Genomic DNA, 22,840 nt, shown 5'->3' with positions numbered 1-22,840 from the left:
TTCTGGAAATCAAAACTGAATGTCCTATTTGGAAAGCCCTGGGAGAAGACTGATAACATACTTTGTATCTGAGCTACCTTTTTCTCCCAATGAATCAATATACTTCTCCCTGCCCCTTGAAGACCTTTTTTTCCACTGCTTTTCCTTATCTTCCCACTGGGTGGAAACTGCTAGAAAACAGACTGAAGGCATCCTCTGGTGAACAGGCAACCAGAGACAAACACTGTTACCATCACCTTTCCCGACACAGCTGCAATGCAGAGCATACAAGGAGTCTCATGGAGGGACATCATGGACTTCTGCACTCCTGCCATCAGCTTATTGCTACGTTCTCACACGCTGGCATCCTTCCTACTTTTATTTCATATAACCTCCCTATTCAAAATGTTCTGTAATTCTCAACATTACCACTGAATAATATATTTATTAATTTGTTAGTGCCACTAACTGTCCCTGAGGCTTTTCTTGAGAATGTGTGTCAGCTTATTGATTCTAGTCTTCCCCCTCCCTGCACTGCTTTCCTCCTCTGCCAAGCAGAAACATACTTCTGTGCTGCTTCAGGTCATAATTGGAAAAAAGATAGAAATGTTCAATATGACTCATACATAATTCAGCTTATCAGCTACCCAGGAGAAATGAGAAGAGAAGGTATACGCATGTCTGTTTCTTCTACTATCAACTGGAGAAATAATTTCCAGTTACACAAAGTATACGCAGTTTGGTCACAACAGGATCTGCAGTTAGAAGGGAAAAATGAGAGACATGGAAGCAAAGAATAAAAGGGCAGTAGGGAACCAAACTGTTAAAAGAGATTCACTTATTTGAGAATTCCTGACTCCCCAAGAAGACTGGACTCATGCTTCTCTCTTAATACTCAGAACGAAATAAGTTGGCAATTAGAAAGGATAACCTGCTTCTGATCTGTAAAACATTGCAGAAATCTAAATAAAATAAACCCCCAGCTTAGTTAGCTACAAAGACATCTAGTAAGGAGCCTGCTAAACCCTAACTGTGATTTTTGAATTTAATGTTAAGGCCTAAGTTATAAAGGCAAATTGTGAGAAGGAGCATTAAAACTTATTGTTATAAAGGATTTTTAATGTAAAAATCAATACATGCTGTGTATTTAGCAGCATGTAACCACGAGGACATCTATGATAAGCTTTGTCATGCACCAGGGACCACTGCATTAGTCAAATTCTTGAAAGGAAGTGCAGAATGTCTGTATCATTCAAACTGCCATCTGAGACCAATTACGGAAATTATTTTAACCCCAAAAGCAGAGGGAAAAATCCAGTCCTAGTTGACAGTCTTGAGAGTGCCAAGGGTCCCACATGAAATGCATCATTTTCAAATACCTCTACAAAATTAATGTTAGAAAAGTGATGGCAGAGAATTTGGGCACTATTTTTTGGAAGCCATTGAGAGTAAACAACCACAATCACGGCAATATCTACTTCGCCGAAATGTAAGGAAATGAATATTAACTTTAAAAAAAAATCATATTCACAAAATGCAGAAACATTATAATCTCTATCAGACAATGCAGAAAAATAAGATAACGTGACTGAAAAATTACAGAGCTGACTGTAGAAAAGTCTCAGAAAAGGGAAATATAAAACATATTTTCTTAAATAAAAATACATCATAAATCATAACCCATCCTCTTTGTCACTTAAACCAACATAAAAGGCACAGGTAGCTCTTCATCCTTGCAGTCAAACTCACAACTCTATATGCACGAGCACATACAAATTGTTAGGCAGCAAATGTTTCTTAATTTTGCCCATTACAAGAGTGCCCAGTGCCAGGTCGATACTCTTCAGTTTGAGTGGAAAACACAACCCCCACAGCCCGCAGATCGTTTTTGACCTGATGGGATCATGTTCAACTATCATTACTCCCAATTAAACGAATTTTCCAAACAGAAAGCAGGCTCAGTGCTTGACTGCTACTGACTTTTGCTTCTGCAGCTGTTAAACTGTATGCCTGCATGTCTTTTCCTGTCTGTGGTGTTTCCTAACATTCCCTATTTATGTGGTGGTCTGCAAGTTTTACCTCATCAGGAAAACAGCAGGAGCACTATGAAGCTAAGAAATACTGTTGTGCTCCTTGATGCAAGGCATGTCTCTGTGGGCCTTTGAACACTTAACACAGAGCAAATAAATTATTAGCGTGTGTGTGCATGTGCATACATATCCAAGATACATAAAGGCAACTACAACCAAAGGGAACAGGAATGTGCATGGAAGAGTGGTATTCAAGCATCCAGTATCACAAAAATCCAGTTGCAGGAAGCATTTAAATGCAGATCTGCACATAAATGGCTGAAAGAGCTCCACTGAGCTTTATGCACTCACATACACTGCTACAAAGGCAAGAAGTAACAAAAAGAATGTGATTTTTGTCCCCCAATAATTTTCAAGTCTATAGCACTTGTTATCCTGTTCTTAATAATACTATTACTGGAGAGCAAGCTGATCTTTAAGATGCCCCACCTCCAGAAACAAGATACACAATCACATCAGGTATTGAATGATTTCTATGATTCCCATCACCACGGTGCCTGAGCACATTACAGTTGTTTAATGTATTCTTTGTCACAGAGCAGAAAGGAAAATATGATTACCTCTATGCTATAAATGGGAATGGGAGAACAAGGAACAATAGGCAACTTGTCATGTGTGGCTGGCACACTCACCACTGGGATAACCACTCTCCTCTGATTCAAAATCCTACAACAATAAACACTTTCCAGTCTAGTTTTTTCATTACTTAGAAGTTTCTACATCAGTCTGTAAACCTCAAGCAATTTGCCTAAGCCTTTTCCTGCTTGTAAGGGGTAAAAATGCATTCAGCCAAATGCCCCAGATTTCTAACATCTCAGTACATTTACAAATTCCTATATATAAACAAATGATAGAACACATTTATGTGCTGGAAAAACCTCATCTTTCTTAAAAGCAGAAAATAATTCCGACAATTTAATATTTTAAAAAACCAAGTGTTCACAAGCCTGTTTATATCTAATAAACTGTTTTTCCACAAACATTTAGCAGAAACAACACAGCAAGCAAAATAAAACCTGCTCGTACAGCAGACAAGGAGAAAAATCTATTCCTTAACAGGAGAGATAGAATTAAAAGTTGTGAGTACCATGAAAAATAAACACAACTAAATTTCACATCACATTAAAAACCTGAAGAGTAACCTGAAAATCTATGTGCTGATTTAATCCAGAAGGTGCAAGGTGCAGAAGGAAGCAACATAGATTAAGTTTCTGATTGTCACATGCAATACTTAGATACCCTGAAGATGGGTATTATATGAAAGCAAATAGATGAGAAAAGTATACAAATGTCTCTGTAGATAGCCCTCCACGTCAGAAATGACACCTCTCAATCAGACAACAAAAACACACTAAAGACAGCTCAGAATCTGCAATCCTTCCATGACTGTCTCAAAAATATGATGTTCTATTATAGGAGAAATTACAGCAACTACTGCAGGAAGAACACAGTTTTACCCAATCAAGCTAGAATATCACTACACCATTTAAATGAAGCACATCGACATGTAGCTGCCAAAGCCACGTCTCCTGCCACTTAAGGAATGCAAAAACTTCCCCCTTACCTTCTAACACTGTTAACTTGGCACTGGTGTTTATCTCCCCCACACTATTGGTGGCTGTGCACTCATAGATAGCCTCATCTCGGTGGACACGCAGGGGCTGTATCCGCAGAACTGATCCGGATCCATCATCAAACTCGATAACCTTTGAAAAGGAAAAGAAAGCACTTCATTACTGGCACCTTCTGCAACAAACACTGAAAGTCAAAACAATCTAGGGGTTGAAGAACAAAAACCAAAACAAAACAAGCTCTGTAAGCCCTAAAATACCATACAGTAAGTTAAGTGTTCCAAATTCAGTAGCACAAAAATTTCAGTGTCAAGAAGGTATTTGTCCTCTGAGGAGGCCAGAACAAATGAAGATCCAATGAGGTTCTTTATGGATCAATTAAGGCTGACAAATTATCAACCTGGTAATAAAGATGTGAATCTGATGATTTAAAACATCTGAGCCATATTTGCACTAATGATTTTACTAATCACTGGTAACAATTTAGTGCCAACTTTCACCTTGATGGAAGAGGAGAATGATATACTCCTGTGGGATTGCAGGGAAACAGTAACAAAATTTGAATAAAACCTGGAGCACCTACAGTGCATGCTAACTCCAGCAGAGAGAGGGGTTTTAATGTACTTCAGCACTGGGTACTTTGCAACTCTGGCATAATCAACAATGATGTAATTACACTTCCTTCCCCAGCATAAATAAATTAAGTCGTTAATAAAACATTGTCTTTCCATCCATCCTGCTAAGCTGAAAAATGCATTACTCTGACTTATACATGGAAGAAAAAGGTATTTATTAGTTTGTAGCTGGATCACTATATGCTATTTCATAACAGCAAGGCTGTGAAGGCACAGCCTCAAGCCACTATTAATGCCAAACTCACCCTTCTATTACAGCGAAGTTGGAAATACCACCTGATGTGCAGACAGTGACAGCATAAGGGAAAGGCAGATGCCACCCACTCCTGTCCCTTGGGAACTGAGGGGGAGATGAACAGACTTAAAGCATCCTTCCTTCCAGAGCTAGATGTCAACCTAGGGCTGCTACCCCCATGCAAAACTTTCACCCAATTTTCAAGGGCCTGTTTAGGAGCACTTCCCACATAAAGTGGGAGTAAAGATGAAAAAAAAAAAGCATAAAGATCAAAAGAGAGAGAACAGGAAGGAGGAAAATAATGCACCACAAGACTCTGCAGTGATAGGAGAAATAGGAAGAAATCAAAAAGTAACCAAGACCACAAAAAAAGTATGTTATTCCTCATGCTGGAAGGAATAGCCCTTCTGTTTCAAGAAGAAACCCCTAATACAGTCAGGTAAAGAAAGAGAAATATTAATATCATCATAATGCACTTTAAAGAAATAATTTTAAAAAACACTTATCTTTAAATTAAACATGAAACTGTGACAATATACTAAATCTTTACAAAGGGCAGAGCTATTGCTAAATTTTAAAACAAGACAAAATCAGCTACAGAGATTAATTCACTTCAGTGATAAGGACTAAAAAGCCAAGAGATGAAACAGCAGAAATCTCTTTTGCCCTCACTATCCTTTGAACAAACACTATCTGATAGGAGCAGAGCTACAACTACTAAAGGCCAGACAGATGCTGAGGCCAAAATGTTGTTAATTTGCTAACAATGGATACCTCTTCTGTGTCACAACTTAGCATGTGTACATCAGATTTGGTTTTTTCCTCCATTTAAACTTACTTCCAAATTTTCCCTAATTAAGACTAATAATAAAGTAAAATTAATAGTTACTTGGGAAAAAAAAATCATTATCTCCTGACACAAGCCATACATCCAAACTGATGTGAACAAAGGTATGAAATTGCTCATATAAATGCATATAATATAGCATAGCCCTCTGTTAAGCCACAACAAGTACCAAATTCACTATAAAGGTTGTATCTACTTACAAATTAGAATGTTTAAATAGTTACTATACAACAAAACCTTTACCAGGGAAAAATAACAATGTAAAACAAGATTGAAATTGATTACTTTAATCAAGGTTTTCTGCTCACATATGAATTCATGATTAAAATTGGTGAGTTGAATCAATCCATTCTGGGCAGCAAAGTCATCTTGCGCTCCAGTCAGGAAAGCAAAAACATCAAAGACAGGGGATTAGAGGAAAGGCAGCAGAATTGTAGAAGGGTCACATTTGCAAGGGCAGTTTTAGAGAAGGGAGCCCGACACCAAAAAGGAAAGCAGAGAAAAAGGTGGAGAAAGTCAGTGAAAATGTATTTGCTATGTAAAATATAAACCAAATTGGACCCCTTTTCAAAGATGTTTCTGATACCTGCTGTTCTCCCTTCCTTTCCCTCCTACTTTAGCTCACAGGGACATCCATTAACCCTTCACCATTCCCCTTCCAAGTACCTTTGGGGGAGGGATGGCAGTAGCCATCACTCAGAAAGATTTCCAGTATTGTTTTGGCATCTCACTTTTGAATTCAACTGGGGATTGCAGGTCAAAGAGGTGCCTTATAAATTCTGACAATGAAAAAAGCAAAAATACTGCTAGATCCAGCTCTTATCTGCCATCCAATTCTCTGTAAGCCCCAGTCTCCCATCTGAAGGAGGATGTCCTGTTGGTGTGTTTCCAGCATCGTGCTCAAAGGACACCACCTGCTCCACAGACTGCATTGCTGCAGGGAAGGAAGCCTGCTTTACACTCTGTATTGTAGTGATGAAGAGATACCCAGGTTGCAGTGATGATTATTGTGCAATTGATCACCAAATTTTTGGGTTTGGGCTTTTTTTTTTCTTTTGGTAATTACCTCAAACCGCTGAGAACTGACTTTCTTCCCCTTCTTCATCCACGTGATACGAGGTTTGGGCTCTCCTGTTGCCTGACACACAAAAGAGGCCACTCCTCCAGAAATCCCAATCTGATCTTCAGGAGCCTTCATAAACGTTGGCTTGCCTGGAAAAATAACCAAATCACTCCCATGAGAACGTAACATCAGATAAGCACGGAATGTGTCATGTTAATCTAAATTATAAGATAACTGGTGCTCTTACTACAAATTCAGGCTGAATGGCCTCAGCCACACAAATCCAGTGCAGACTGCAACATGACAAGGACAGTTTCTGCTTGAGTACCTTTTTCTCCTAAAATGGATAAAGTCCATCTGGCTTGCCTGTAAATGAGGGTAATAGAAGGCTCCTCCCTGCCCCCTGGGCCTTCATTCAGGTATATGACAATTTGGAACCATTTTACAGTTTATTTTTTAATAAATGGATTTTTGCAGATTTATACCATACTCATAGCACTGGATATTACAGAACAGCTGACACACCAAACCTACAAAATGTACCATATCTTGACATTAGTTTAACTGAAAGCTGTTAACACATCCATAAAAATTAACAGATACAGTTTTAAGTATACAAATAGCAAACTTCAGCTTCATTTTAGATGTGGACTGACATAAAAATCCTACAGTTTAAGTATCTGGAAACCTGCAGTGGCTAGCCTATGCTTGTTAAGAGACTAATCACTAGAAATGAAAGTCAGCAAAGAAACCAAAATAGCAGTCAGGCATGAAAGACTTGGCAAAAATGAAAAAAAAAAAAAAAAAAGTACCATATAACATTTAAATAATCAGTTAAAAATCTCATGAAAATAGAGCTGTGTCTTCAAGATTTACATAACAGATTCAGACGGATAACACTATGCATCCGGGTTGAATGGTTGTATTATTCTTCTGTACGTGCTGTATGGGAAAATTTTGCATTATGTGATCTGAGGATCATCTTGAAATACTGCTTTGTCCTCATGAGACACATTTGATGATCCCATATTCCCATAAAGCACTAAAACATTTAACTCCACAGGGAGAGTTAACAGAGTCCACTCATGATGCCATTCCATGCACAGGTCACACTATGACCATGTTTCAAATACAATTCTGATCAACCACCTCAAAGATGAACCTGGCCTATAAACAGGTCAGAGACAGCTGCTGGCACGTAGAAAGGAGCCTGAGTAAAAGAACAAACCTGTTCAACCCCAAGATAACAAACCAATGACCCCAGCAGAGCTGCTGGTGCTTCCACACCTTCACATTCCAGACACATCCATGAGTGTGTCCTTGAGAGAGAGGGGCATGACATCTGTCAGCCCAAGCGCTTTGACCTCTAGACAAACTGAGGGCTGAATTCCCTGATCTAGGTGAGATACAAACTCAGTGATCCCAACAGATGACAGCCTTTAAATGCATTTTTCTAATGTATGAGAGATTTAAATTCTACGGGTGCAGTTGCAGTTACAGCTGAACCAGGCAGGTAGTGGCAGCAACTGAAGAGGGCAGGGGCAAATGCTCTGCTCCTCATCCCCCTCACCACCCCTCCGTGCCTCCAGATACTGGCATCTGAATCCTACAAGGAGCACCAGCATCATCAAAGCCTCTGTGGAACAGATTTGGGCTCCTAACCTGGCACAAAGATGCTTTTTTCTTCTTTTCCAAGCAGGGCATGGAGAGCAGTGGCTTAGGGCAGGATGAGGCAGAGCCCAGGACACAGCACCTTTCTCTCAGCAACCGTGGAGCACAATTTCACCCCTGAACTGCAGTCCTGCGAGACTTGGCTGAAACTGTGGCACCTCCTCAAGCCTAGTTTCACCTTCTGATTTAGTTCACATTAACTGCTTATGCTGAGCCCTGTCCTGGCAGTGTGGCATGGTGTGACAATGCACACAGCCACTCAACCAAGTGAACTACTTCAATCCTCCCTGCTTTTGACAAAGTCCAGAGACCAGGTTCTGTCTTGCTCCAGTGCAGGTATCCCAGGTCAGGGAGCCTGCCAAAGGCCCAGGATGCTTCTAGCTTCTCCCACATAGCACCACTGCCTGTGAGGGGTGTTGGGGTGTGCTGCAAGATGGTCTTTGTGAGGAGAGGTCAGGGCTGCCCTGTGCTGGACACTGAAGTCCCACCATGGCCCCACAGCATGGCACAGCCAGGCTTGTCATGGTGGTGCCTCTGTGTTACCAGGTTAAGAAAAGGCAGAACACCTCACAGGTGTGAGGAATGAGGTAAAGAGTGAGAAACAGCCCTGTGAGCACCAAGCCAGAGGGGCATGAGGAGCTCCAGGTGCCTGAGCAGGTATTCCCCTGCAGCCCACGGAGACACCACGGTGAAGCAGGAACTTCCTGGCAGCCCACAGCCAGGCCTGCAGCTGGCTGAGGCCAACCCACTGGTTTCAGAGTGAGGGACGAGGCCAGACCTGTTGTCACCACCTGGAGAGCCACCCAGCAGCTGAGGCCACCCACAGCAGAGGGGCTGGCAGTCAGCCGCTGAAGAGGCAGCAGGACAGCAGGGCCCATCAAAACCTGCAGCACCCCACAGGCCGTGCTCGTGTGCTGGGGAGCCACCGAGCACCCACGCGGGGACATGCCAGCCCCAACCCCGGCCGATCTGGGGGTCACAGCTGAGACACTGCAGTGCAGACCTGCAGCTCTGCTGCTCGCTCACCCTGATTTCCAAAAGGCCCTGGTGGACGGCGGGTCCGGCACGGCCTGCACAGAAGTGGATACATGTTCTACCCTCAACAAGCTTCTCTGAAGGAGTATCACAGACCAGGCCTCACCACAGAAATTCCTCACGGAAGTGTACTGTATTTTGCCATCCTTGGTGTAGAGAGCCCCCAGGACTGTGCTCAAACCCCAGAAAATGCCTTTTAAGACATGATGGCTGCTGTCTAAAGGCTTTGGCACATTGTCCTGACATGAACAGCAAGCAATTATTAAGTCTGCTTGCTTAACTGATGCTGATTCCACATATTTACTCATCTATAATCATGTCTATTTCTACTTAGTTTGTATTTACATATATCTCTGTTTATTCACCTCTCATCTATTCCAGAGAAATGTTAATTTACCATTCAGGCTGCTAGTGATGGCATTGTGATTGACTGTTTTGCTATGCAGTGTGCTGAGCTGATGCCTTGTATTGCACTTCAGCAGCTGATTTGGTTTTCTGATTTTCTGTTATTTACTCTGTGATCTTAGTAAAGTAGTGTAATTTTTTTTTCAAATGGCAAATACAGCAGAATCCAAAAACTTTTGTCCTTGAAGAATACAATGCAATTATATCTCTGACTTTATACTTACTTCCCAGCACATACACTGAGGACTTACTTTACTTTTGTACATTTAAAAAAGATCAATACTATTAAAACCAGAACAAAAGGAAACTGAACATTCACTTGCAGTAAAAGCTAAAAAACCTGCTGCCTTGATTTTACATTGCTGCAATGAACCTTTTTCCCCTGCACATTTGAGTGACACTGACTTCTGGAAACAATCTAAATCCTCCAAGACTGGTCACAGAAGTACACCCATACATAAACCAAATTCTCAGTCTGAGAAAGGGTATTTCTACAAAGGCACGTTAAACATTTCTATGCCCTGAAATTTTGAAATGGAAGGTAAGTACTAATTAAGCAAACCTATAATCCTGAATCCTGGCCCCAGGACAGGAGAGTCGGGCATGAGTGTATTTTAATTGGTAACTGTTACAGCAAACCCCAAAATTCATCCCAATGAGAGCTAACACAAGCACAACAGAGTATCCAGTAAACTCCTGGTGTCTGTGAAAAATGCAGGTGAAGTGGACTAGACAACCTGCACATCTCCCCTCCAACCAACATCTCTCTAACTCTACTGCCCAGAGAAAGCTGCCATGAGACTACCGCTAGTTACCTCCAAAGGGCAACACTGGGGACAGGGCCAGATCATGGTACAAGCTGTCTTTTTTAGTCCATTTTGAGCATTTGCACTCTTAGGGTAGTGCCAGAAACACAGTCAGAAATAATAAGGATGCACTGACAATAGAGAATAACCTACATGTCCTTTCCCTCTCCTTAAGTTCAAAATGAGCAGAGTGTCCACAGAAGATTATGAATGTATGAAGGTTTAATTTAACTGTTTGTTGCTCAAACATGCCACATATAAATACAAGGAACTGAAGGGTCTTTTGCAGTGAAAACATGTCCTTTCCCTGGTAGCCTATGGACCAAAGCTGAAGATTTTCTGTTGAAAGCTTAATGGGTGCGGGGAAAGGAAAAAGACCTGTTGTAGTTCAAAGACAAATCTCTGAACTACCAGCTTGAGAGAACCTCCTGAGCAGGTCTTGGATGACAGCAGGGAGAGGTGCTGGATGGCTGGGTGCCCATCACACCCACCTTCACTTACTCCATCACATGCAGTAACAGCTCCAGACTGGCACAGTTCCCCTAAGTCCAAACTACTCCAGTCTTCCTCTCCCTGGGCTCTCTGCTCGGTGACAGATCCCTGGAGCACATTCAGGCCTCACACTCTGAACTAATTCTTGCTCCTCACTTCAAAAGCAAGTTCCTATTACACCAGGAATAGAAGTCACTGCTCTCACTTCTATTCACTCACAAGCTTCAGGCAGGAGAATGGAAAAACTTTCACCTTCTTGGCTGAAATTTTCTGTTTGGTCTTTGCTCAAAACAAAATTATTCTAGAAAGCTTATGGGAACAACACAGTCCTGAGAAGGAAGACTGTAAAAAATAGAGTATTTCTTTCTCCTTCAAGAAACTGACTTCATCTTATTTGGCTGGGGGCAGAAAAATAACAACTTGCTCAGACATGCTCTCCATTGAGAAATTAAAGCCAAAAAAACAACATTTCAGAAGAAAAGGACTTTCCTTCCACATTTGGTAGTGTTGAAAAAGCCACTTGCCGAGCAAGCACAGATTTGTGGATAATCCTATAAAGTGAATCCCAAAGAGGGCCTCATGGCATGTAGGAGATGCTTGCAGAGATTGAGGCACAGTGCTCTACTGAGCTATCCTGGAAAAATAGCAGAAAACTCATGCAGTGTCCTGAGCTGGGTGTGTGAAGGGTTCAAAAGAAAAGCTCCTTTGAATTATATTCTAAAAGGTCAGCAAGAACGTGCAAAGAAAGCCAGAGACAGTCAGGTATGCTCTAACCAATATGGCTGTTGTCTGCCCTTCCCTGCAGAACAGTGTGATGGGTTTGGGAGGGGAACCTGAAGCCCTCAAAGACAGAACCTCAGGTTTCCTGGAGAGCCACTGACCCATTTCCTGCAGGATACTTCAGAGCCAGGCACAGCCATGAAGATGCCTCTCTCACCTGTATGTTACATATAAAATCACTTGTTCCCTGCTATTCTGGAAAATTTGTTGTGAAACAATTCTTATAAATCAGAAAACCATCTCAGCACCTATTTTAAAATCTGCCCTACCAAACATCTGTAGCAGAAGAGTAAAATTTCAGTTCCATTTTCCAGGTTTTCTTTTCTTTACCAGATAAGTTCAGAGTCACTTCATCACATGTGCTGTTTTTAGGCTGCACAGCTTCTTAGTGAACACAAAGGACTTTCCCAGGGAGAAAAGTGTCTCTTGTCAGATTTCCTTCAAGGCTGAGGACAGAGGTGTAGCCTCCCTCTAACCTGGCAAGGTGCTCTTTATGTGAACCATGGTCTTTGAGGAGTAACACACAATCTGTATTACCTGGCTTGAATACTAGTCAGATCCTTGAAAAATAATGCTGGGTCCTGGGTAATTAGCACAGATGCTTGCATTTTGATACGCATTAAGCACACAATTGTCACATAAAATATGTTTCCTTGTAATAATATACACAAATGTTAACCTGTTTTATTTCAAAGATCCATAATTTTCTTAAAATAAATGGGAAAATTAAATGGAATCCAGATGCATTTTCAGGATTTAGCACACATATCAAATATTCCTCATTCAAAAATTTTAATTCAGGGACTGGCAACATAACACTCCTTCTGTTCCTGTGGATGCTATTTTTCCAAAGGGTCACATACAGGTTTGAGGAAAAATGTATTCTTGAACATGTCTACAATTAAGTGTTCTATGAACACCCATCTGCTGTGAGAGATTTTGAAGAAAAAATCTCTGTCCTCATGGTACAAGTTCTCACTACTCTAAATAGATGGGCAGCCAAAAATAAGACTTGTGTTGTAGGAGAGGGAATCTTATATTTTTATCCGAAAGCTTTTGTGACTTGAGCTAAATTAAGATTGGAAGCAGACTCCTCTGTGAACAAAAAAATTACAGTTGCAATATAAGATGAACTGGATAAGGACATACAATAGGCATAGGCAATCTTATTTAGGTGCATGGCCTAAATGATTATTAAGAAGTTACTGACATTGTAATGAACAGATCACAATGCAATCAGTTCCTGAGCCTGGAAATTGTGAAATTCAGGTTTAAATCCCTGCCTTTAACCTTCCCTGTCACATACACAAAGGCACAAGTGCCTCACCTTCCTCTGTAAAACTAACCTGCTGTTCTCACATGGCTGCTGTCAGGACAAATATGTGAAAAATGATGATGCGGCTCAGTTATAACACTGGGAAGAAACCAACAATGACATAGACCTTCTCATGTTCATGACTGACTTTGAAGTGGAAATGAAGTGGTCTAGAAGACAAAGGTGGCCCATGCTTTTATATACAGCTAAAGTATTTCTCTTTCTTGGGTTCCTTTATAATCCTGGGTGATCGATATCTGTGCATGGATGGATGCCTACTGGAAAGATACTCTGGAGAAAGCTAATCAGTGATTCTTCTCCTAAGCATCCATTGCAGGGCAGGAGATAAGTCAGTGGGCTCTCTAGCTATCCTTATGTTTAGTATCTTTATGCTTTCCTTGCAATATACCCATCATCATTTAAATGTAGTTCCTGCCCCTTTGTGATTAGCAGGAATATTGTTTGGCAAAATACAATTTTTCAAACTTGCACTTTTTATTCTTGCATAATTTATGTGTAGGAAGAGCCTGTTTGAGCCTTGTAATAACATTTCTTTAACAACAGCTTAGTAAAGCCTCTGTGGGTCTCAGTGTGCACAATCCTAATTCATTCCTTATTTCTCCTATTTTGGTTTTATTTCACTAAGATGGCAGCACTTTGTAAATGAAACTTCTGTTCTTTATTGTTTGGTGCAAAGTACTTATTAAATAAATGCAAATGTATGTGGTGCGGTGTTGCATGCTCAGATACTTCCACAATTTTCTTTTTATCCAGGATATGGATCATAACCCTTTCTCCCATCCACTTTTAAAAAACACTTAATAGCACCCCAATCACAGAAAATCGTACTCTGAATTCAACATATTCCTCAGATCAATCTGAATTACAGGTTACCTCACGTTACCTGCATATTTCCTCTTTTTTTATGATCTTATTTTGTTTTAATGCTTTAGAGATTCCCAACAGCTAGGACAAATGATTCTGCTATTTCAATCCAATTTTAGTGGTTGAGTTTTCCAGCTTCAAGTGTGAATGTCCATGATAATCAAATCTACAAACATTATCTCAGAGCAAGTTGCATTTCTCCTCGCTGCCTTCTCCTGACTTCCATGAAGTTACTCAGAGATAACTTTTGAGTTTGTACAAAATGAAATCAAATGAAGTGAATGATTAATATCCAAAATTCCAAGAAGTAGATATTTTGACATGTTCAATGACCTCTGTAACTTTCAGTTAAAATCACATTACAAAAATAACAAAAGCAGTCATTCAGCAGAAGCTGTGCTTCTCCCTAAACACCAGCAGGAAACACATTGAACTAAGATTCAAGGCACTCATTTCAGCAGGCAGGATCCACTATGCTTTTATCTGGAGTAAACATAACTAAAGGAGAATGCAAGGATACATGCAAAGTTAAACATATACTTTTATCAGTATTTGTAATGACTTAAGCTCAGAAATTCTGACAATGTTCAACTCTTGCTTCTTCACCATCTTGGCAAAGAGGCTCTTTCCTGAGCATAAGCCCAGCCTAAAGGCAAAGCCTGTGACAGGGCTGAGGTGTCTCCACAGACACACAGCAGGAACTCCCACAGCCAGACAGGCATTTTCAAGCCCTCTTCCTTTTTGCCAACACAGGATTTATACTCACAAGTTTAAGTAAAGATCAAGTATTTTAAAATTTCTTCTTGAAGAAACACCTTAAAACCTCCTTTGCCCTGTGTACTTTTAGTTCATGTCTGGACAGTTACATACACATCAACCTTCACCAACAGAAACTCAGCCTTCCCTGTTAAATGCTGATGTTTGGATAAACCTGCTTATTCCACAGCAATATGGGTTAAAAGCCATTAGCTCACTCAAGTGTAAAGGCCATGATTACTGGATATTAATAAACTGCAGCAACAGTCTGTCATCATAGTATTCCACTTTAGTAAATTTCTAATTCTGTCTCTTTATGAATCATGGAAATTGTTGACAAAGTTTAAACGCCTAAAATTAACTGACGATACTGAACCAGAATTGTCTCAGGCAGCCATCACACGAGGATGCTGTGCAAGGCACATTCTGGGTGCTGATTTATTTGTGGAGTTTTATGCAGACAACTTAGACCTTAACGCAGTGGGGAGGTGGTTTTTCTCCATATCACATCTGCAGGGGGCCTACAGATTTTGCACACAGGGTGGCAAATTTTCTCCGTTATTTTTCCAGGCTGTTGTAATTGCAATGTCTTTCTCAAAGTGCCTGGCTAGCTATCAGTGTGAGCTGCTTTACATCTTAGTAAGAAAATCCCTAACTCTGGCTAATCCTTGGGCTTTGACTGACTCTCATCCATGGGAAGGGGGTGGGGGGGAAATAAATCCATCCCTCTACTATGACATCATTCTTTTTTGCTTCCAATACCTGAAATAACACATAACCAGAAACAGAAAAATATTCCAAGAAGCATAAAGCAGTCCTGCTTACAACTGAAGAATACTGATTAAAAACAAACTAGAAAAGCAGCCCAGTAAAACATCCTTCTAGAACTTGAGGTTGCCTTCAATTCCCATCCTCTGCTTTTACGTTTCCCTAGAGCACGCACAGCTTGTGTGTGAAGCCTTTTACATATTTTGGGGAAAAGCCAGAGCTATATATGGGTTCAGCTTTAACTTCCCAGCATTTACACCAAGCATTACACAGAGCAGAAAAACAAAGTAGAGCAGAGAAACACTGCTCTAACTACAGACCTTCCAGCAGCCTCACAGAATGGTTTTCTGCTTTAATTTAAAACTGAAACCTGAAGTCAAATTTCCACCTGGTAATAGCTTAAAGGCACTTCCAATTAACTTGGTAATACACACTTTCTGAGTTAATAAATTTTTCAGCCTCTGTGTTTAATACAATTAAGCATTTGGGCCTTTGGCCTTAGACCTTATTCAGCCTGAGAAAGGACTGCAGGGAGACAGTCTCCAATTATCACCATTTACACAACATTCACTTAAGGGCTTTCAAATGCATACATATAGAACATTCATTTAATCATACACAAAATTCAGTACCTGAATTCAGGCTGCCTCTCTCTTGCACACAATATGTACAAGGGACAAAACCCCCATCCAAGGGGCTCTAAAATCAAGTCATCAGCACACTGCCTAATGCAGAACAGAGCAGCTGTGCTTGCTCCTAGCAACTTACTTTTCCTTCCATATCTGCATTTTGTTATTTGCAAATTTCTTCAAAACTTCAAAGTTAATAAAGCATATTGCATGGTGTAAAGAACCCGTTAAGATATGCAGAACCAGGAAACAGACAAAACTGAAATCTTGTGCTTGAAAAAACATGAAAATTAATTTTGCCAGCATGCCTACCACATTAAACACCTTTTTTTTTTTTTTTTTTTTTTTAAAAAAAAGGATAAAAAGTTTTTATTTTTTTTTTTACACAAAAGGATTAAAAGGTTTTAATTCCTTTTTTTCTAAGCAGCTAGTTCTTGATTCAGCAGTTCAAAAGGCTTTGCCAAGTTCAGGTTTTTCCTCTGCTTTTAAGAATTAAAAGCAAGTGCAAACCTTATTTTGTAAACAGATACCATAGTAGAATGATTCTAACAGAACTGGGAGCCAGAATAAGTGATCTCTTCAGAATATTTGTTACTAAAGCAAAGGCATTCTGGGCTCTTAGGAAGGGACCTGCATTTCATTCTAATGCCACTGTATGTTGCTCTGTCCTCCTCCTATAGTAATGAACCAAATTCCTGCCTCATCTACTGGTAAAGATGAAGACTTTCTGCTTAATGATAGCAAGCACATGCTGGCACTTCTGTAATACAGTAATTTGTTTTTTTTCCTATTTGTGTCAACTGTTTCATCATGCAACAGCTGTAGTACAGTCTGCAGAAAACCAAGAAATATAATTTCCACATTTAAATGTTTACCAGAGCATGGGCCTAGATACCCAAGCAGAATACTCTCAAGTGGGGGAAAGAAAAAAGTAGATCACAGAATGTTCTGAGTTGAAAGGGACCCACTGGGATCATCAAGTCCAACTCTTAAGTGAATGGCCCACATAGGTATTAAACCCACAACCCTGGTGTGATCAGCACCATGCTCGAACCAACAAAGCTAATCTCAGGGTCTCAGTCATTTTGACACAGTCTTTCCTGAAATTCCCTGAAAAACAGGTCTATTTCCCCATTAAAAGGCTTTCTCCAAGTTGGCCTCATTGGAAGCTTGGATAGAGGTTCAAAATGAAGGTTTGAAAACTTCTGGGAGACGTCATAGAGCATTTTTTACCCAGTAATGGTGTAGTTTTGCAATGGCTAAATGAAGGCACAGAGCCTGACACAACTGAAAAGCCCTTTGAGCAGTTTCAGTGTCAGGGCTACCACCTCCACCTGGCAGCCAGACTGTGCTGACAGGAGGCTGCTGAGCAATTGCAACCCTCCACATTGGACAGACAAGGACCACACAGAGCGTCACAGCCATGCTGCACAGCGCCCGGGGGCTGCAGGGAGACCGAGATGCTGCAGAGCCAGGAAAACTCCAGAAGCCACTGTGTCCTGTCCAGGAACCACCCCTGAGCTATCCCAAAATGACTCTATATGCACATGAAAAATCTCTGATTCCATATAACCAGATGGATGTCCAAATCCCACAGTAAATAGACCCAGTGGCAGATGTCAGAGATTTAGAGTTTTACAGCTGCTACAACCTAGCTCTGCCCTGTGCACAGAGCAGGGCAGGTGCTTCATGCCAGGAGGAGCCTGGTTCCCTCCATCACCTAGGGCTTTCTGGTTCAGAAAGGACTGAGTTCTAGAAAAACATCAAAATGAATCACCTTCATGTTTGCTGCATTCTTGATTTAATTTTTCTAGCACCCATTCCTTGCTGTGTTATGAATTTAACAGATAAAATGAAAACCTCTTTTCACTTTAATAACTTTTCTCTGTGTAGACAATCAGCTCAGCCTCTGCTTCTAAACTGAGTTTCTTAAATCTCCAGCTACCAGGCACAGTTCCAGATTTTATTTTTCTGTGGCCTTTTACTTGCACCAAACTTTTACATTATTTTACCCAATTATGCACAGAGTTGCAAGAAATGCAGAAAGCCAACGTCCACATGGAGAAGTTACCATTTGCCACGCTGCAGAAAGTTGCTGTGGCCACTATGTTTACCCTGAAGCCTAGCAGATCACATAATGGGACCACAAGGTGCTGAGTTTGAACTTCCAGAGCTGGCCAAGGATGTGTGTACAGGTTGGAGGGTGCACTGCAGAGGAAAGGCTGCACACAGGACCTGTGGGGCTGGGGAGCCAAGCCAGTGGGTGGCACTGGGGCTGCTGGGGCACCCAGCTATGCCACAGGCTCCACGGCAGTGCACTCAGCAGGGACTGATCTGTCTAAAGGAGAAAAATCTACCACGTCATGAATTATCTCTTTTTCAGCACCTCTGACAATATCTGTGTCTCTGGGAAAAGGGAAAGCCAGTTAACATCACCACTGCAGCAGGTATCTTGGCAAGGCAGCACACACACTCCATCAAGGAGTGGGTATTTCAGTGTACTCTATTCTCACCAAGCCAGAACACTGCCTGCTACCCAGAAACAAACTTTCCTAGTTAAAAACAGGAAAGGAGCACATGTTAAATCTCCAGCTAACAGGCAGCCTGCCTCTCAGGTTTGGGGATGAACACATGGAAGGTAGCACACGCCACGAGAGCGAGAAGACAAGTACGCTGCTTACAGAGATTTGCCATATTTGTACTTGCCAGAAGTGCATTTGCCTACACCACTTAATTTCATTCTCACTGCTGGACAAAACTATCACATGCTACAAACTTAAGGGACACACACATGGATGTCAAACCTGCAAGGTTCAGCTTGTTTTTAAGCTCTTTGTGGAGACTACAGAAGATATATTTAGAAAACAAATTTGTCTCCTAGAGTGCTATGTCTAAGTCACTCTCACCCATTGTTGCTTTGTTGACTGAGTCCCAAGGTTCCTGGCTTCACACTCAATTTGCTGAACTAAAATCCAGACCAACAAGGAGGATGACAAGCTACCTTAGAGCAAGTTAACTGCACCTCTTAGGCTTTACATGCAAGAGAAAGAAAGCACTGTTTCACCTTGGGGATATGACATCCCAGTATGTTTTGTGAAGGACATACACTGGGGTAAAACACAAATCTCCATGAATCTGAGGCTTGAAAGATTGTCAGCCTTTCTTAACCTACTGCAAGTCAGCACATTGCTACACCATAATGCAGCCTAGAAAGAACAGGATGAGACAAAAGAGCCTGTCCAATTATGCCTGCCTCAAGTGAATTTTATTAGTCGCTCAGGTCTATTAACAGTGAGGATAGCACACCCTTTATAGGCAAATGGATCTTCCTTAAGAATTACCCATGCAGGAATAATCCCCTGCCTATCACCAATCGTTGATTTTCATGTTGTGTTTTAAAGTCTGACTTGAAGGTAGGTGCCTGCCAACTCCGCTTGTGTTCTCCAAGAATAAATGTTTATCAAAGTGGGGCTCCCCATTTGCTGAGCTGGAATTAGTTACACCAACAGGGTATCAAATGGGTTGTTGCCTGTCACTGTTATCAAAGAGGAATTTGAAACACAAACACTAAGCAGCAGCAACTGAGCACTGAAGCTTGTCAGAGCAAGCATGACATGGGACAGCCAAAATGCACAGATGCAGAGGGTTGGAAGAGGCTCTCAAGTACAGTCCTGTCCCATGGCCTCACCAGGGCTGCAGTGCACAACCTCTTCTGTAAAGGGATCATGCACCAGCTTAAAATAGGTTGGAGTTTCAACCACACTTTTCACTGGAAAACGGTTCCAAAATTATGGTCATGGAAACATTGTGGGGAAACAGACTGGTTTTTAAAATCATTTGTTGTCACTCATATTCAGAGTATTAAACACAACCCTTTAGCTGAAAAAGGTTATGTTCCATCTCTGTGCCATTCCTCTCCTTCCTCCAAAATGTACCTCAGATCCATTTTTACACCCTTTTTAAAACAGTAAAAGGTTTCTGTCTTACACAACCCCTGAGACTTCATTTCATTAAAAAAAAAAAAAAAAAAAAAAAGAAAGAACCAAACAACCAAAACAAAAGAGAAAAAGATACTGTGTGTTGATTCTTGCTTCATGCTTTCTTCTGATAGAATCCATAATACTTCATCACCATCATCTTATTAAAAACATGCATTTGGGCTTGGGCATCTCGAGATTACCATTCATCATCTTACCATCACCTTTTTTTCCTCACTCCCTCTTTTTTCCTTGCTTTAAAATTAACTTATGCAGCTGGATATGGCTTTCATTAATTGTTCTGTGTAACTTAAAATGAACCAAGAACCCATTCAGTCTTAGTTTAATTTATAAGATCACATTTATAATGCCCTCATGAAATACCATTTCAAGCTTCAAGAAAACTGGCAGTTCTGCTGATCATGTGCAAGAAGTGTTTGTTAACTAGACTACTTAGAAACCTACCCTTGCACTTTCATATTCAAGTACATGTCCAGATCTCCACTTTAACCACGGCAATGGAACAATAAAGTTTATTCATGACTTGCTAGCAGCCTCAAAGGCATTGGTTACTGTGCAAATTCAAAACGATGCTGTCGAGTCATACAGAACGTGTAATTCAGCGTTGTTAGAATATAATCTCAGATAATTAAATGTGAGATAAAGGTAGAAAAACAGATGAACGGTAATCTGGGAGAACAAGGCCACCAGCACAAGAGCAGCTGCCCACATTCTGTGTGCTTAGAGCATAAAACCAAGGCTGACAACACGATTTGCGAAGTGCTGAAATCAACCAAAACCACCAGTCATAATCCGAGATGCACATTGCCTTCAGCCCAGCATTTTACCACTATTACTAGTGATAAAGCTGGCATATGAATTAAAGTTTTGAAAAAGGATGATGACAGTATGGAAATTAATCACACATTAATTTAAAATTTCCAACTGCCTTGGTGTTGTGAAGCCATCACACTGCTGCATCCAGAGAGAAGTGACACACCAGTCCACCACCCTAAGGAAAGGCAATCCCCTACGCCAGGCATCTTAAAATCTATTAAGTGTTTTCACTGAGTTGCACCAAATTGTATTTGGGGGCCAGTGTTTTAAATTCCAAGTATTAGAAAACCCAGCTGAAAGTACTAAGAAATTCAACAGTGGCATTGCAGCAGACAGGGATTTATCTTTCACACTGCTATGATAATTATTAATACTACAGGCACTTTTGTTTTGCTAATTTGTTGCTCCACCTATGAATAAATGAACTTCACAAAATTATATAGAGCAATATTAGTGCTGTTCTTACTGTATTAACAGGCACCCATGTATGTAATTCATGCAGAGTGGTTTCTCACTATATCCACACTGCACATAATGCCATTAGACACTGATGGGCTGGCTTGCAACCAAGCTCTCCCTTCGTGGAATCCCTTCTGGAGAGCAGAACAGCTGACTGGTTAGGAAACCTAGGGCAGAAGGACAGCAGTTCTTTAACACAGACCTTGGAACTTCAAAAAAAACTCAGGAGGTGCTCTTCTGACTCTTATCTCCTTCTTGGATGCAGAGATGTGGTGTCTTTATTCCTTCCTGGAATAATGATTCTTGAATAGATCAGTCAGAATGCTGACTGCTAAAATTAAAACAGCTTAAATTGAATGCAGGACTGTCACACATTGTCAAGTATGCTACAGAAAGGAAGGAGGACAGAAACAGCTTCATCACTGCTTCACTGCTGCCCAAGCGTGAGTTTGCAGTTGCACAGGAAGCAGAAACCTGAATTTAGGACTTGACAAGCAGGATTAAGAAGAAACACATATTCTTTTTACACCCCTTCTCTCTTGCAATTCTTTGCTCATCATTTTATTGAGGAAGCAGATCTCAACTGTTTGGGACATCTGCTCTTTAATTCCTCTTTCAGAATTCTGAAGTTTCCTTAAAATTCAGGTTTGTTGCCATTTTGGCATGATTTAAAGAGACTGAATGTAGCTACATGACTTAAGAGTACTGCAAATCTTTTGTGTTTCATTGTATTGTGGTTTTTTCTTTAACATTGAGAAGACCATTCCATTTATGAACAAAACAAGGAAAACTCTGCACTAAGATTTTTAAAAGGGCTGTTACGTGGAGGAAGCCATAGCAAAGCAGTAGTAGTGACACACACTTCCTAGAACTTGCTTTTTTCTATCCTTCTATAAATTTTCTATATAAATTCATAGAAAATTATATTATTAACATCTTAGCCAGTATATTCTACGTAAATACTAGAAGCTTACAGTTTTTTAGTATCAGGAATTTTAGATGAGAAAAGTGGTTTTGTTTCTATCATCTTCCATTAACTTCTGGTGACAAACAGCCAAGAAAGACCATGCAGCTGAGATAACTGCTTTCTGAAAGTGCAAGACATTTACTGCTCCAAGAGCAGCTCAGCTCTTCCCATCCACTACCAAGCATCCAGAATGTGCTCTTCTTGCCAGAAGTGACACCCTGAACCCTCATGTCCCATGCTATAGGCCAGGCTGAAAAACAAAGCAAATGTTGAAACAAACTTGACTGTATTTCCTCTCACCTAAGCAAGTGACAGCTTCCCAAAATATTCTTGTCCTAGTCACTTGAGAAAACTGTGTTTTCAGATACCTTCTGACAGGTGCACTTGAAAAGGGTGGAAAAATATGCAGCACAAATAAAAGCTGGATCAGATGTAACTGTCTTCATGAAGCTGGAACCACTTCTGCAGCAACATAGGTGAAAAAGGGGAGAAAAATGCAAACTATTTTCTTCCATTCTTTATGGAAAAGACTCCGTTCAATCATAAAACCATAGCTGGCAAGGGACCTCAAGAGGTCTCCAGTATAAGCTCCTGCTTGAAATGGAACCCTCACCAGCACTAGATCACTTGAGCAGTGG

General features: G+C 40.7%; 1 protein-coding gene across 1 annotated transcript in view; it reads right to left on the bottom strand.

Annotated features, from left to right (window-relative positions):
- The window catches only part of PTPRF (protein tyrosine phosphatase receptor type F), a 376,714-nt gene that overhangs the window by 188,376 nt on the left and 165,498 nt on the right, over positions 1-22,840 (bottom strand). Inside the window, exons 4-5 of the mRNA XM_041483344.1 lie at positions 6,424-6,569; positions 3,634-3,775 (exon numbers count right to left, since the gene is read on the bottom strand). Of these exons, the coding sequence (XP_041339278.1) occupies positions 3,634-3,775; positions 6,424-6,569 (288 nt within the window). The remainder of the gene's footprint in view (positions 1-3,633; positions 3,776-6,423; positions 6,570-22,840) is intronic.

This window comes from Pyrgilauda ruficollis, unplaced genomic scaffold, assembly GCF_017590135.1.
Source record: "Pyrgilauda ruficollis isolate IOZ18807 unplaced genomic scaffold, ASM1759013v1 scaffold6, whole genome shotgun sequence".
Taxonomy (NCBI): Eukaryota; Metazoa; Chordata; class Aves; order Passeriformes; family Passeridae; genus Pyrgilauda; species Pyrgilauda ruficollis.
The sequence above is the reverse complement of the archived record's forward strand: the minus strand, read 5'-3'. Positions and strand labels throughout refer to the sequence as shown.